This window comes from Lipotes vexillifer, unplaced genomic scaffold (genome assembly GCF_000442215.2).
Source record: "Lipotes vexillifer unplaced genomic scaffold, Lipotes_vexillifer_v1.1 scaffold951, whole genome shotgun sequence".
NCBI classification, from domain to species: Eukaryota; Metazoa; Chordata; class Mammalia; order Artiodactyla; family Lipotidae; genus Lipotes; species Lipotes vexillifer.
The window spans coordinates 1369648-1385439 of NW_006793664.1; the positions used below are offsets into that span (position 1 = coordinate 1369648).

The 15792-nt window shown below is 43.9% G+C and overlaps 1 protein-coding gene across 1 annotated transcript in view; it reads right to left on the reverse strand.

Annotated features, from left to right (window-relative positions):
- Positions 1 to 15419, reverse strand: part of ACSL1 (acyl-CoA synthetase long chain family member 1) — a 47331-nt gene extending 31912 nt beyond the window's left edge. The window contains 1 exon segment of the mRNA XM_007472293.1: positions 15222 to 15419. Within this exon segment, the coding sequence (XP_007472355.1) occupies positions 15222 to 15419 (198 nt within the window).
- Between the last annotated feature and the right edge of the window lie 373 nt (positions 15420 to 15792).

A 15792-nucleotide genomic window follows, 5' to 3' on the forward strand; every position in this document is an offset into this window, starting at 1 on the left:
AAAAAAAAAAAAAAAAAAAAGTTATCATTTATATACTTATTAAAATGTTTAATAGTATAGAAGTATGTCGAGGAAAAAAATGACTAGCCCGTTATCAGTTTGGTGAGCTCCTTCCCGGCATTTTTTTTTTGCTTATACGTTTATATACGTTCTTTGAATATCTACTATGTGCTACATATGTGTGTTTAACTCTTGCTCTACAACTGCTAATAGTCTTCTGGGGTAAATATCACCCAATCATATTTTCTCATCATCATACAGTCTTATCTTGGCAGAAACTTTCTAAGACCTGTAGCCATGATTCCAAATACCATTATTAACTACAACATGCTACTTTATAAAAGCAAAGAAGTTATTCTTCGTGCACATAAAGATGGAAAAATCTCTTCCCTTGAGAATCCTGCATTATTATTGCTTAATCTCGGAGTCTGTTTTCTTTTCTGTAAAATGGGGATATCACGTGTCCATGTCCAGGGTTAGTTTTAGTTAAACAAGAACTTTCCTGTAAAACACTAATGTGCACAATGTTACTCAGACACCTGATAACGTGTCCTAACTACAAGGCCAGTCCTTCTTAGCCTATATCATTTCACCAACAAATATTCAGATTAAAATTCAGAAGCAATTCGTGGCTTTATAGTAAACATCAGAAGCCTCTTCAACCCAGGAAGCTACCCCAAAGACCCAGGGCATCACGGCTAAGACAGAAAGAGAGAGACAGAAGACTGAAAGACAGAAAATGGGAAGGAGAAAAAACGCTGAGTAAAGTAAAAGGTGTGCCTGCTAAAGAGGAGCCAGCCGCCATTAAATAGCTGTCTCCTGGCCACCCGCCCGACCTGCGACCTGCTCTGCACGTCACCACATGGTCTGAAGGCCCAGGCAGCCTGGTGGCCCGCAGAGAGGCCCTCATGACCTCTCAGCCTAGTGTGGTGCCACCTACACCTCTCCTCAGGACAGTCGCTCATCCGTGGCACTACTCATCTGTGGCACTACTCATCCGTGGCACTACTCAGTTGTTTCTCTGCAAAAGGGGACTCTGGTGCGCCAGCCTGGAGGCATTAAGGTCCCCAGCAGGGGAGTGGTGAAGACCCGGGTAATGCTTTAAAATCTACAAGGAGGGTGAGCAGTGTACGGAACAAGATGGACAGAGACCAGCTGACGTGGGCCTGGACTGGGGCAGGGGCGTGAGACTGGAGGCGCTAAGCACGAATGAATGGGACTGGTAGGTAACTGGATGCAGGAAAACAGGAAGGGAGAGTCAGAGGCCTGAGACAACAGCAGTTCCGGTTTATCCAAAATAGGAAACTAGGGACTGGGGGTAGGTTTGAAAAAAGAGATTAAGTTTAGCTCTGGATATATGGAGACCCTATCTCTTCAAGACAACAGGTCAACTCCCCAGTTCCTACTTTGAGAATCACTACTCTCGAGTATCGTTTTATAACAAACTTTTGCCTAAGTAATTCTTTGGTTATGCTACCATTTTGGTGGTATATGATCTTCAGGACTTTGAGAAGCATGGTGGTAAAACAGCCAAATCAAAGTTAAAGTTAATCACATCCCAAGTAAGGCCATCATCTTGGCAAAGTAATCCAAGGACAAGACATTTATTATTACTCTAATTAGCAAAGTAGCAAAAGTTTGACGATAAAGCAGTAAATGAATTCTATGCCAGAACTGTACAATTTAAGGTATAGGTGAAACACTGGGTGACAGGTCACATTGTCACTTAACTGTAAGGCGTACTCTGTAATTTCAGGAGAGGAGCTGAGTGAAATGAGGGTAGGGAAGACCGAGCAACAAGGTCTGTGTTTTGTTGCTCCATGATGATCACAGTATGCCCGTAAGGCCTCATCATTTTTTTTTTTTAATGGTTAAGATGGTAAACATTATGTGCATTTTTTAACACAATTAGAAATAATATTTTAAAAAATTTTTAAATTAATTAATTAATTTATTTATTTATTTTTGGCCGTGTTGGGTCTTCGTTTCTGTGCGAGTGCTTTCTATAGTTGCGGCGAGCGGGGGCCACCCTTTATCGTGGTGCGCAGGCCTCTCACTATCGGGGCCTCTCTTGTTGCGGAGCACAGGCTCCAGACACGCAGGCTCAGTGGCTGTGGCTCATGGGCCTAGTTGCTGCGTGGCATGTGGGATCTTCCCAGACCAGGGCTCGAACCCATGTCCCCTGCATTAGCAGGCGGACTCTCAACCACTGTGCCACCAGGGAAGCCCAGGACTCATCATTTTTGATGTGCATACGAGTTACCGTTCATCTTGAGCAAAAGTGCTACCCATAAACCCTGGGTGTTAGCAACCTTAGTTACACCTGCAAGGTAAGGGCTTACATGCTGAGTGCAACAGAAGCTCAAAAGTCCATATGTGCTACAAAATTGAGCCATTTCAAAGGCAGGGCATTTAACTATCGGGTTATCCAAGTACATGCAGCTATTTCTAGGAACACCTACTTAAATGAAGAAATATTTTAAATCTGGCCTTTCTGGACTTCTGACATAACCTACAGATCGGGGGTGAAGGTGAGGGTTTCAGTTGTACTCAAAAAACAGGGAGAGCTATGCAGACAACCCCAGTGGAATGTGCAGGAAATTGGCCAATAAGATTGAGTCAGGGAGGATTAAGGGTTTTTTCTTTCCTCTTTAATGTGGTTTATACAGTTTTCCCAGTTTTGAAAAAAGAAAAGATTGTGAGTCAGTGGGTAGTGACCACCCTACCGTCAAATCGCGGTCACGAGGATATTTGGCAATGGCTATACAAGCAAAGGTTCCTCTAGAGGTCAGTCTCCCCATGTGGGCTGAGTTAGGAAATAAAAGTTCAAGTTCCCCTCAGGGGCAGTAAGGACAGGAAGACAGTGAACATCTGTGAATCGATGGTTTCCAGCACTAGAGCTCTTGCCAATATTTGAGAAAAAGGAACATTTGATGGTGAGACTCATTTTGCATCACTCCCATATTTAAATGCAAAAGCAGGGACTTCCCTGGTGGCGCAGTGGTTAAGAATCTGCCGGCCAATGCAGGGGACAAGGGTTCGAGCCCTGGTCCAGGAAGATCCCACATGCCGAGGAACTACTGAGCCTGTGCTTTAGAACCCATGAGCCACAACTACTGAAGCCTGTGCGCCTAGAGCCCGTGCTCCGCAACAAGAGAAGCCACCGCAATGAGAAGCTCGCGCACCGCAACAAAGAGTAGCCCCTGCTCACCGCAACTAGAGAAAGCCCACGCGCAGCAATGAAGACCCAACGCAGCCAAAAATAAATATAAATGAATGAATGAATGAATGAATGAATAAATGCAAAAGCAAATTGTTACATCCTTGAGGATTTCTCAGGGATAGAAAGGCCTGAGCTTTATAAATTGTGGTCCCATTTATCTCCATCTAGAAAATGGCCCCAACAGTCAACCACCTATTATGTTACTACTGTTTATTTCCTCTAAGGAGATGGATTGGGGGAGGGCAGGAAGTAGGAGGGAGGGAGGGAGGGAGGGAGGGAGGAGGGGAAGGAAGGGACAGCAGAGAGGGAGTGGGGAGAACCCAGTAACATCTAAAGAGGCTGCTGAAGACTGGGCTGGATTTTATCTAATCCACCTCTAGGGAGAAAAGCAGCAGGTGGAAACCACAGTTCTCGGGGGTAAAAATGACTTTTTTTTGCTCTTTCCAATATCGTCCATGTAAAATACACTCCTCCTAGCACGTAGATTTCACATGCATCTTACCTGTTTAGGCCACCATCACCTGCAGCCTTTTATAAACAGGCACAAAGAGACTTTTCCATCCGGGGACCTAGAGGCTCTCTGGCCATCAGTTCTATCCAGCAACACGAGATCTTTGACAGAGCAAACTAGGGCCTTTATTCAAGACCAGCCAATAGGTGATGTTCCCAATCAGATTTTTTTAGGATAATGAACAGGGTATTTTAAAAATCCCTAGACTCCTCCATTATGTTGACATAAATGTAACCATGCAACCATGAACCCTCAGGTTTACTACTTGCGCTCACCACTTAACCAGCCAACTTCCTGAGATCCTTTACACACAGTGAGTGTAGAAGGGGCAGAAGCATCCGTTACAACCGGTGCTGGGTGTTCTTATCTGAGTGCAGGAGGTTTGGAAGGAAGTATTCACTTTGAGGACGAGAAAATGGACAAACAGACGGTGGGGAGACCTTCCCATCTCAATCCCACGTCTAAAATGCGGCAGAGCGAGCTTCAGACCAGCCTGTAGGACATCCGGGTTCAAACTCGCCCACACATGGTTCATCTCCACCTTGCAGGAGACAAGCCCAGATCCTGGTGGCCACCTGGGGGGGTCTGGTTCTCTATCACTGTCCTCTAATCCTCAGGAGGCTTTCCTGCCCCCCCACCCCAGCTTCCTCTCTAGTTCTCAGCTTCCTGAGCGCCCCCTGTACTGACGGGAGGACCTGCCTAAGGGGTGGGGGAGGCTGACTCAGTACTTAGCAAACCAGTTCTGTGCCGCCAAACACAGGTCAATCTGGTCACCAGAGAAAACTAGCCACCTGCACAAAGGGAAAATAGCCCCCTCCCACCTCCGTGGAAGGGGAGCGAGTTCAGAGTCACAAAATCCAAATTCCCGCAAACACACACTGGTCCAGCAAAACAAGCCTGCTTGTAGCATCTCCGAGTGCTGGCCACTGAGAACGTGCGAGGCACTACCTCACAGGCTGAAGGAAACGCGTCTGTTCCTTACCCTTGCTCGGCCCTTTAGAGGCTGCTGTGAAGGCGGGGTTTTTGCCCAGAGGCTCAGAAGGCCTACATCTGCCATGTTTCATTCGATAGGAGTGGACCTTGCTTGGGGCGAGGCTAATTAATTAATTTACTTATTTAGTTATTTATTGGGCCGCGTTGGGTCTTCGTTTCTGCGCACGGGCTTTCTCTAGTTGCAGCGAGCAGGGGCTACTCTTCGTTGTGGTGTGTGGCCTTCTCATTGCGGTGGCTTCTCTTGTTGCAGAGCACGGGCTCTAGGCACGCGGGCTTCAGTAGTTGCAGCACATGGGCTCAGTAGTTGTGGCTCATGGGCTCTAGAGCTCAGGTTCAGTAGCTGTCGTGCATGGGCTTAGCTGCTCTGCAGCATGTGGCATCTTCCCGGACCAGGGCTTGAACCCATTTCCCCTCCATCCCACCCTCTGTGCCCCAACTGCTAGGACAACTGGCTGAAAATGCCCTCTGAAGTTGTGATGTTTCTGGAAAACTTGTGTGAAAATTCTCTGAATATCACAGCAGCAAAGTCGCCAGTGGTGGGGCTGGAAGGGCACATCTCTGCCCACCTCTTTACCTGACCACATGCATAATCATATCACAGGGAAGAACAGACCGTGGGGAACAGTGACAGAAGCTTGCAATTACAAATGGTTAAGTAAGTGAGCGTTAATGCCTAATCACAGATTTACACAAGGATTCCAGACAGATATGAAGCCACAGCCTCAAACCAAGGGATTCTTCCAAAGTCTCACACGCTCTCCTAGTCAACTGTTCCCAGGCTTCCCAGAGATGAGAATGATGTTCACGTTTATGTTCATATTTACATATGACTGCAGGAACAAGGCTGCCCGCTCCCTTTCTCCTAGTGTGGACCTGGCTCAGACTAAGGCCTGACGAGGCTAACGTCCCTGCCAGTCTTCTGCACGCCCCCAGGGCTGTGTCAGAGGAGTGAGTGTTCCCGTCATCTGGCCGCACCTGCCCTTCCTGGACAGCCTTCCTCTTGCTCTGCCCCTGCAGCTTCCCCTTGGGCTCGTCCCGACGCTGCTGCCTCTCATCCTGCCCAATTCAACAGCCGCTTAAGCCCCTCCACTCAGGTCCCGAAGGGCATCGCCATTCTTGCTGTGTTTGTCCAGCTTTGCTGAGGTGTAATTGACAACACTGTAACATATCTACAGTGGACAATGTGATGTGATACACACATGTGTCGTGAAAGGATCCCCCCCCATCGAGCGAATTAACACATCCATCACCTCACATATTTACCCTTTTAAATCTTTTTTGGCCACTTAAGTTCTACTCTCTCAGCAAATTTCAATTACACGATACAACATTACCAACTACAGTCACCATGTCAGACATCAGACCCTCAGACCTTATTCCTCTGACAGCTGAAGTATGGACCCTTTACCAACCTCTCCCTGTTTCCTCCACCCACCCAGCCCCTGGCAACCACCATTCTACTCACTATTTCTAGGAGTTCAACTCTTTTTTTGGGGGGGGGGGCACCATCATCACCCCTTTGTCTCCACAAGTCCAGGGTAAGAACTTCATAAAAGCTTTCAAACAACGACCTGCTCTCTTCTCGTGTGGAAATTGCTTTGCCAGTTTGCAAGGAGGTCTTTACACCCACACCCTGTGTCGAGCGTGACTCTGCCAGCCACGGGGGAAATCCTACTGAGTGACAGTCTCCACAGGCACCTGCACACATGGACTAAGAATGCCAGTCCGTGTCACAGTGGGCACGTGAGCTGGGAGGCCAGAGGTTTGTCCAGATGAGCAATGGCATCAAGGAGGCCTCCCTGGAGGAGGGGACTTTTGAATTTGAAAGGCTTGCTATTTACTGAGCACATCTTCCACAGGCTGGATGTGCTACCTTTAGTTTGCTTCTTTCAAGTTCTTCCTGATAAAGAACCGTGGTTCTAGTTTCTTTCTTTTTTTTTTTTTTTCAGCCACACTGTGCGGCATGCAGGATCTTAGTGCCGTGACCAGGGATGGAACCCACGCTCCCTGCAGTGGAATCGTGGAGTCCTAACCACTGGACTGCCAGGGAAGTCCCCTCTGTGCTGCTGCTTTAAAAGAAAAGTGTGACTGAGAAGCAGCCCATGTGGGTAGTGATGAGATGCAGCCAAACCCAAAGGGCAGATTCCTCTCATTCTCACAGCCATGAAGAGCTTACGGGAAGAGGAGGGTGAAAAAACTGCCTATGCAAAATGGGAGGGGGGTGTGAAGGTGGGGATGGGCAAATGGTGCTTACTTGGCTTCAAAGTGGGAACAAAGCAACAATACTTTATTCGGCCGATCAGCCCCTTCAACAGTGCCAGCCAGACAGGCTCCTGATTAACACTTAATGAATTAAGTTACTCTTTCTGCCATGGAAGTCCATATGACGATGCTAGCTAGATAAAAGCATCTATATTACTAAGTATCATAATCCCAAATTCAATATTTTAAGTTCTTTTTTAGATATGCAAAGCAAATTTTGTATCTCTTCCTAAGACCTACAAATTCTGAAAATCAGAGCTAAATCTATTCCTATAAGCAAGGAGAAAAATCAGGAAGCCCATACCCCAGGTAATGGAATTAGAGATTTTAATTTTCTTTCTGCTTATCTGCAGTTTTAAATGGTTCTACAGAGAACATGTATGATTATTTTAATAAGGCTCAATGACTTTATGCTAAACTGGAACTTAAAAACCACATTGTAAGTGCCTCTCCAATTTCTCATACGATAAGAATTTGGCTTTTTTATTTTTTACAGTTACTGCTTAATTAAAAATATCTTAAATCTATACTGGCCAAGTACTCTTTTCAGAGTGATGGCAATGCTACGGTGAGACACCAGGTCCTCTGCCAGAAGAGAAGGGATGCCAAAAACTTCACACATATTAGAAAAAATTAAATTCTATTTACATTTGGTATATGACTAGCTGTTGTGAAATACTAAGTTTACCTTCTAACTAGAAATAAAATACAAAGCCAGCTTTCCTCAGCAGTAGTTCATTCTATTTTTACATTTTGGCATGAATTACACTGACATATCATTTTATATATTTTAAGAGTTTCACATTAATGAATCCAAGAAATTGTCTGAAATGAAACAAAGAACTGAAACCCTATAAATAACAAAACGGTATTAATTAGGCCAGGGCTTCATTTGGAAGGACACACTCTCCTGCTCGTGACCATCGGTCCGGGTCAGAGGAGGGCAGGGAGGGGGTGGGGGGCGACCATTCACTGCTACAATTAAAAGTATATGAGGTGATTCTGTTTCCCAATGCTTTTCTTTTGTGAGTCATAAATCCTGAAAATGAATTCTGACCTGGGTAGGGGAAAGCAGAAAACTACAGAGAGTATGTGAAGAGTCAAAGCATCAGGGCTTCCCTGGTGGCGCAGCGGTTGAGAGTCCACCTGCCGATGCGGGGGACACAGGTTCGTGGCCCGGTCCGGGAGGATCCCACATGCCGCGGAGAGGCTGGGCCCATGAGCCATGGCTGCTGAGCCTGTGCTCCGCAGTGGGAGAGGCCATGACAGTGAGAGGCCCTCGTACCGCAAAAAAAAAAAAAGTCAAAGCACCAGTGAACACCTGGCTGCATCATCTTTTCTATTAACCTTAAAAAGAGATTCTTGAGGGAAGGAAGGTAGAGCAGGAGCGCTGAGACCCTCCCTTTGGACTTCCGGATCACCTCCCCACCCTCTGCTTGGTTCTTAGAGCGATGAGAGCCTGACCTTTTGTTTGCCCAAGTTAAACACAACCATGGCACCCAACTCTACATTACACATCTCTTTGTTTTTTTCCTGAATTTTTTTTTTTTTACATCTTTATTGGAGTATAATTGCTTTACGATGGTGTGTTAGTTTCTGCTTTATAACAAAGTGAATCAGTTATACATATACATATGTTCCCATACCTCCTTCCTCTTGCGTCTCCCTCCCTCCCACCCTCCCTATCCCACCTTACACACCTCTTGAATGTCCTTGATTCTTCACGCCCATCCTAAATTCTGCAGCCACATTAACCCTGCAGGCTCCCAGTCCGGCCTCATCCTATTAGAACTCCCCAAGTCCCAACTCCCTCATGTGAGAGGCACCAGGATCACAACTAACTGCTGAACAATCGTCAACAGGAAGACACCGGAACTCACCAAAAAAGACACCCCACAACCAAAGACAAACGAGAAGCCCCAGTGAGACGGTAGGAGGGATGCAATCACAATAAAATCAAATCCCATAACCGCTGTGTGGGTGACTCACAAACTGCAGAACACTTATACCACAGAAGTCCACCCACTGGAGTGAAGGCTCTGAGCCTCATGTCAGGCTTCCCCACCTGGGGGTCCGGCACTGGGAGGAGGAATTCCCAGAGAATCAGACTTTGAAGGCTAGTGGAATTTGACTGCAGGACTTTGACAGGACTGGGGGAAACAGAGACTTCACTCTTGAAGGGCACACACAATGTACTGTGCACATTGGGAGCCAGGGGAAGGAGCAGTGACCCCAGGGGAGACTGAGCCAGACCTACCTGCTAGTTTTGGAGGGTCTCCTGCAGAGGTGGGGGTGGTGGTGGTGGTGGTGGTGGTGGTGGCTGCGTCTCACCTCAGGGACAAGGACACTGCAGGCTCCAGTGCTGGGTTGCCTCAGGCCAAACACCTAACGGGGGGGGGGGGGGGGGGGGCCATCACTAGACAAGCAGATTAAAGTTTTACTGAGCTCTGCTGCCCACCAGAGCAGCACCCACCTCTACCCACCACCAGGAAACTTGCACAAGCCTCTTAGATAGCCTCATCCACCAGGGCAGACAGCAGAAGCAAGAAGAGCTACAATCCTGCAGCCTGTGGAACAAGAACCACATTCACAGAAAGAGAGACAAGATGAAAAGGCAGAGGACTATGTACCAGACAAAGGAACAAGATAAAACCCCAGAAAATCAACTAAATGAAGTGGAGATAGGGAACCTTCCAGAAAAAGAATTCAGAATAATGATAGTGAAGATGATCCAGGACCTCGGGAAAAGAATGGAGGCAAAGATCCAGAAGATGCAAGAAATGTTTAACAAGACCTGGAAGAATTAAAGAACAAACAAACAGAGATGAACAATACAATAACTGAAATGAAAACTACACTAGAAGGAATCAATAGCAGAATAACTGAGGCAGAAGAACGGATAAGTGACCTGGAAGACAGAATGCTGGAATTCACAGCTGTGGAACAGAATAAAGAAAAAAGAATGAAAAGAAATGAAGACAGCCTAAGAGACCTCTGGGGCAACATTAAATGCACCAACATTCGCATTATAGGGGTCCCAGAAGGAGAAGAGAAAGAGAAAGAACCCGAGAAAATATCTGAAGAGATTATGGTCAAAAACTTCCCTAACATGGGAAAGGAAATAGCCACCCAAGTCCAGGAAGCGCAGAGGGTCCCAGGCAGGATAAAACCAAGGAGAAACACGCCAAGACATATAGTAATCAAACTGACAAAAATTAAAGACAAAAAAATTATTAAAAGCAACAAGGGAAAAATGACAAATAACATACAAAAGAACTCCTATAAGGTTAACAGCTGCTTTCTCAGCAGAAACTCCACAAGCCAGAAGGGAGTGGCACAATATATTTAAAGTGATGAAAGGGAAGAACCTATAACCAAGATTACCCAGCAAGGGTCTCATTCAGATTTGACGGAGAAATCAAAAGCTTTACAGACAAGCAAACACTAAGAGAATTCAGCACCACCAAACCAGCTCTACAACAAATGCTAAAGGAACTTCTCTAAGTGGGAAACACAAGAGAAGAAAAGGACCTACAAAAACAAACCCAAAACAATTCAGAAAATGGTAATTCAGAACACACATATCGATAATTACCTTAAATGTCAATGGATTAAATGCTCCAACCAAAGACACAGGCTCACTGAATGGATACAAAAACAAGACCCGTATATATGCTGTCTACAGAGATGCACTTCACCTAGGGACACATACAGACGGAAAGTGAGGGGATGCAAAGAGATATTCCAGGCAAATGGAAATCAAAAGAAAGCTGGAGTAGCAATACTCATATCGGATAAAATAGACTTTAAAATAAAGAATGTTACAAGAGACAAGGAAGGACACTACATAATGATCAAGGGATCAATCCATGAAGAAGATATAATAACAATTATAAATATATATGCACCCAACATAGGAGCACCTCAACACATAAGGCAAATGCTAACAGCTATAAAAGAGGAAATCAACAGTAACACAACAACAGTGGGGGATTTTAAAACCTCACTTACACCAATGGACAGATCATCCATACAGAAAATTAATAAGCAAACAAAAGCTTTAAATGACACTATAGACCAGATAGATTTAATTGATATTTATGCGACATTCCATCTGAAAACAGCAGATTACACTTTCTTTCCAAGTGTACACAGAACATTCTCCAGGATAGATCACATCTGGGGGCACAAATAAAGCCTCGGTAAATTTGAGAAAACTGAAATCATATCAAGCATCTTTTCTGACCACAACACTGAGATTAGAAGTAAATTACAGGGAGAAAAACGTAAAAAGCACGAACGCATGGAGGCTAAACAATACATTACTAAATAACCAAGAGATCACTGAAGAAATCAAAAAGGAAATCAACAACTACCTAGAGACAAATGACAATGAAAACACGACCATCCAAAACCTGTGGGATGCAGCAAAAGCAGTTCTAAGAGGGAAGTTTATAGCAATACAATCCTACCTCAAGAAACGAGAAAAACCTCAAATAAACTACCTAACCTTACACCTAAAGGAACCAGAGAAAGAAGAACAAACAAAACCCAAAGTTAGTAGATGGAAAGAAATCATAAAGATCAGAGCAGAAATAAATGAAATAGAAACAAAGAAAACAATAGCAAAGATCAATAAAACTAAAAGCTGGTCCTTTGAGAAGATAAACAAAATTGATAAACCATTAGCCAGACTCATCAAGAAAAAGAGGGAGAGGACTCAAATCAATAAAATTAGAAATGAAAAAGGAGAAGTTGCAACAGACACCGCAGAAATACAAAGCATCCTAAGAGCCTACTACAAGCAACTCTATGCCAATGAAATGGACAACCTGGAAGAAATGGACAATTTCTGAGAAAAGCACAACCTTCCGAGACTGAACCAGGAAGAAATAGAAAATAAAAACAAACCAATCACAAGTAATGAAATTGAAACTCTGATTAAAAATTGTCCAACAAACAAAAGCCCAGGACCAGATGGCTTCACAGGCGAATTCTATCAAACATTTAAAGAAGAGTTAACACCTATCCTTCTCAAACTCTTCCAAAAAATTGCAGAGGAAGGAACACTCCCAAACTCATTCTATGAGGCCACCATCACCCTGATACCAAAACCAGACAAAGATACTACAAAAAAAGAAAATTACAGACCAATATCACTGATGAATATAGATGCAAAAATCCTCAACAAAATACTAGCAAACAGAATCCAACAACACGTTAAAAAGATCATACACCATGATCAAGTGGGATTTATCCCAGGGATGCAAGGATTCTTCAATATACACAAATCAATCAATGTGGTATTAACAAATTGAAGAATAAAAACCATATGATCATCTCAGTAGATGCAGAAAAGGCTTTTGACAAAACTCAACACCCATTTATGATAAAGACTCTCCAGAAAGTGGGCATAGAGGGAACCTACCTCAACATAATAAAGGCCATATATGACAAACCCACAGCAAACATCATTCTCAATGGTGAAAAACTGAAAGCATTTCCTCTGAGATCAGGAACAAGACAAGGATGTCCACTCTCACAACTATTATTCAATATAGTTTTGGAAGTCCTAGCCATGGCAATCAGAGAAGAAAAAGGAATAAAAGGTGTACAAATTGGAAAAGAAGAAGTAAAACTGCCACTGTCTGCAGATGACATGATACTATACATAGAGAATCCTAAAGACGCCACCAGAAAACTACTAGAGCTAATCAATGAATTTGGTAAAGCTGCAGGATACAAAATTAATGCACAGAAACCTCTTGCATTCCAATACACTGACAACAAAAGATCAGAAAGAGAAATTAAGGAAACAATCCCATTCACCACTGCAACAAAAAGAATAAAATACCTAGGAATAAACCTAACTAAGGTTTACCTAAGGAGGTAAAAGTCCTGTACTCAGAAAACTATAAGACACTGATGAAAGAAATTAAAGATGACTCAAACAGATGGAGAGATATACCATGTTTTTGGACTGGAAGAATCAATATTGTGAAAATGACTATACTACCCAAAGCAATCTACAGATTTAATGCAGTCCCTATCAAATTAACAATGGCACTTTTTACAGAACTAGAACAAAAAATCTTAAAACTTGTATGGAGGCAAAAAGACCCTGAATAGCCAAAGTAATCTTGAGGGAAAAAAACAGAGCTAGAGGAATCAGACTCCTGGACTTCAGACTATACTACATAGCTACAGTAATCAAGACAATATGGTAATGGCACAGAAACAGAAATATAGATCAATGGAGCAGGATAGAAAACCCAGAGATAAATCCAAGCACCTACGGTCAACTAATCTATGACAAAGGAGCCAAGGATATACAATGAAGAAAAGACAGTCTCTTCAATAAGTGGTGCCAGGAAAACTGGACAGCTACATGTAAAAGAATGAAATAAGAACACTCCCTAACACCATACACAAAAATAAACTCAAAATGGATTCAAGACCTAAATGTAAGACCGGGCAGTATAAAACTCTTAGATGAAAACAGGAAGAACACTCTTTGACATAAATCACAGCAAGATCTTTTTTGATCCACCTCCGAGTGTAATGGAAGTAAAAACAAATATAAACAAATAGAACCTAATGAAATTTAAAAGCTTTTGCACAGCAAAGGAAACTATAATCAAGTCAAAAAGACAACCCTCAGAATGGGAGTAATATTTGCAAATGAATCAATGGACGAAGGATTAATCTCCAAAATATACAAGCAGCTCATTCAGCTCAACATCAAAAAAACAAACAACCCAATCCAAAAATGGGCAGAAGACCTAAATAGACATTTCACCAAGGAAGACATACAGATTGCCATGAAGCACATGAAAAACTGCTGAACATCACTAATTATTAGAGAAATGCAAATCAAAACTACAATGAGGTATCTCCTCATGCTGGTTAGAATGGGCATCATCAGAAAATCTACAAACAACAAATGCTGGAGAGGGTGTGGAGAAAAGGGAAGCCTCTTGCACTGTTGGTGGGAATGTAAATTGATACAGCCACTATGGAGGTTCCTTATAAAACTAAAAATGGAATTACCATATCACCCAGCAATCCCACTACTGAGCATATACCCAGAGAAAAACCATAATTCAAAAAGACACATGCACCCTAATGTTCACTGCAGCACTATTTACAATAGCCAGGTCATGGAAGCAACCTACATGCCCATCGACAGACGAATGGATAAAGAAGATGTGGTACATATATACAACGGAACATTACTCAGCTATAAAAAGGAATGAAATTGGGTCATTTGTAGAGATGTGGATGGATCTAGAGATTGTCATATAGGGTGAAGTAAGTCAGAAAGAGAAAAACAAGTATCATATATTAATGCATATATGTGGAATCTAGAAAAACAGTACAGATGGGCCTGTTTGCAAGGCAGAAACAGAGACACAGATGTAGAGAACAAACGTATGGACACCAAGGAGGGAAAGCGGTGGGGTGGGGGTGGGGGTGGTGAGATGAATTGGGAGATTGGGATTGACATGTATACACTAATATGTATAAAACAGATAACTAATAAGAAGCTGCTGTATAAAAAAATAAAATAAAATTCAAGAATTAAAAAAAAAAGCTTAAAAAAAACAAAAACAAAAAACAGATGTACCATACTAATGTTAGATGTTAATAATAGCAGAAATAGATGTGGGGTATGGAAATTCTGTAATTTTTCTGTAAATCTAAAACTGTTCTAAAAACTCAACTAAAAAAAAATCTGATATAAAGAAGTAATTAATGAGTGTGCAGCCAAAAAAAAAAAAAGAAATACCTGAGTCCTTTTTAACCCCTGTGCAGTGTGTTCCAGGTATCAGACAACCACAGGTGAAATCCTTCTTTCTCTAACAATTGACAACCCCCTTCTCCACTGAGGGCAGGGACCCTGTGCCTGTCCTTTCCCCTCTCAGAATCCTCCGGGCACAGCTCAGGACCCAGCGCAGGGCAGAAGCCCCATGAGATTACGGGGACGAGCCTCTGCTCCGTGTGATGTGGCCAGACACCCAAGCAGCATCACTGCCTGTGTCCCTCTGCCCTATTTTTTTGCCCTCCTCTTCTCATCACTGCTGAAATTCTGTTTGGGGAGCACACTTCAGTTTACAAAGTGCCCCACCAATATCTGCTTGTGATTAGGATCGTGCCCGACGCCGCCTTCGATAGGGCCTGGAACCTGTGGAGAGAGAGGCAGAGGCCCGGGGGCGGCCAGGCTCCACTTACCGCCACCTGCACCGACTGCATGGCCAGGTCGCACGGTGGCTTCAGGGCCCGCGGCCGCGTGGCATACCAGAAGGTGGTGAGCGCTGCGAACGCACCGAAGCCCATGAGCGTGTTGGTTGGAAGGGTGCGCACGTACTGCCGGAAGTCAACCATCTCTGGCATCCGAAAGTACTGGGACAGCTCGTGGGCTTGCATCATCCTGGGTTGGTGGCACCCTACACCGATATCTGCCGGAGAGAAAAACGTCACGTTCATTCCAGGGCGGCGCGATGCTGCTCCAGACTCCCCGGGACCATCAGCTCGATGCTGGCTGACCAGTTGGGGGCATTAAAGCCACAGGCTGATGGTCCAGGTCTTTTCCTGGCTGTCAAATCTCACTTTTCTAAAAACATTTTAGGAATTCGTTTTACTTCTATCATCTTGTGTAAAGTTTTCATTGACCACATTAAAAAGATTTAGTCACTCAGAATTCCTACCATAAAATGTCCACACAAGGGGCATAAGTTACTATTTTCTTGCCTTATATTCTCTCTCTTGTTCTCTCCCACCTAATCAAATACACTCAACTCTC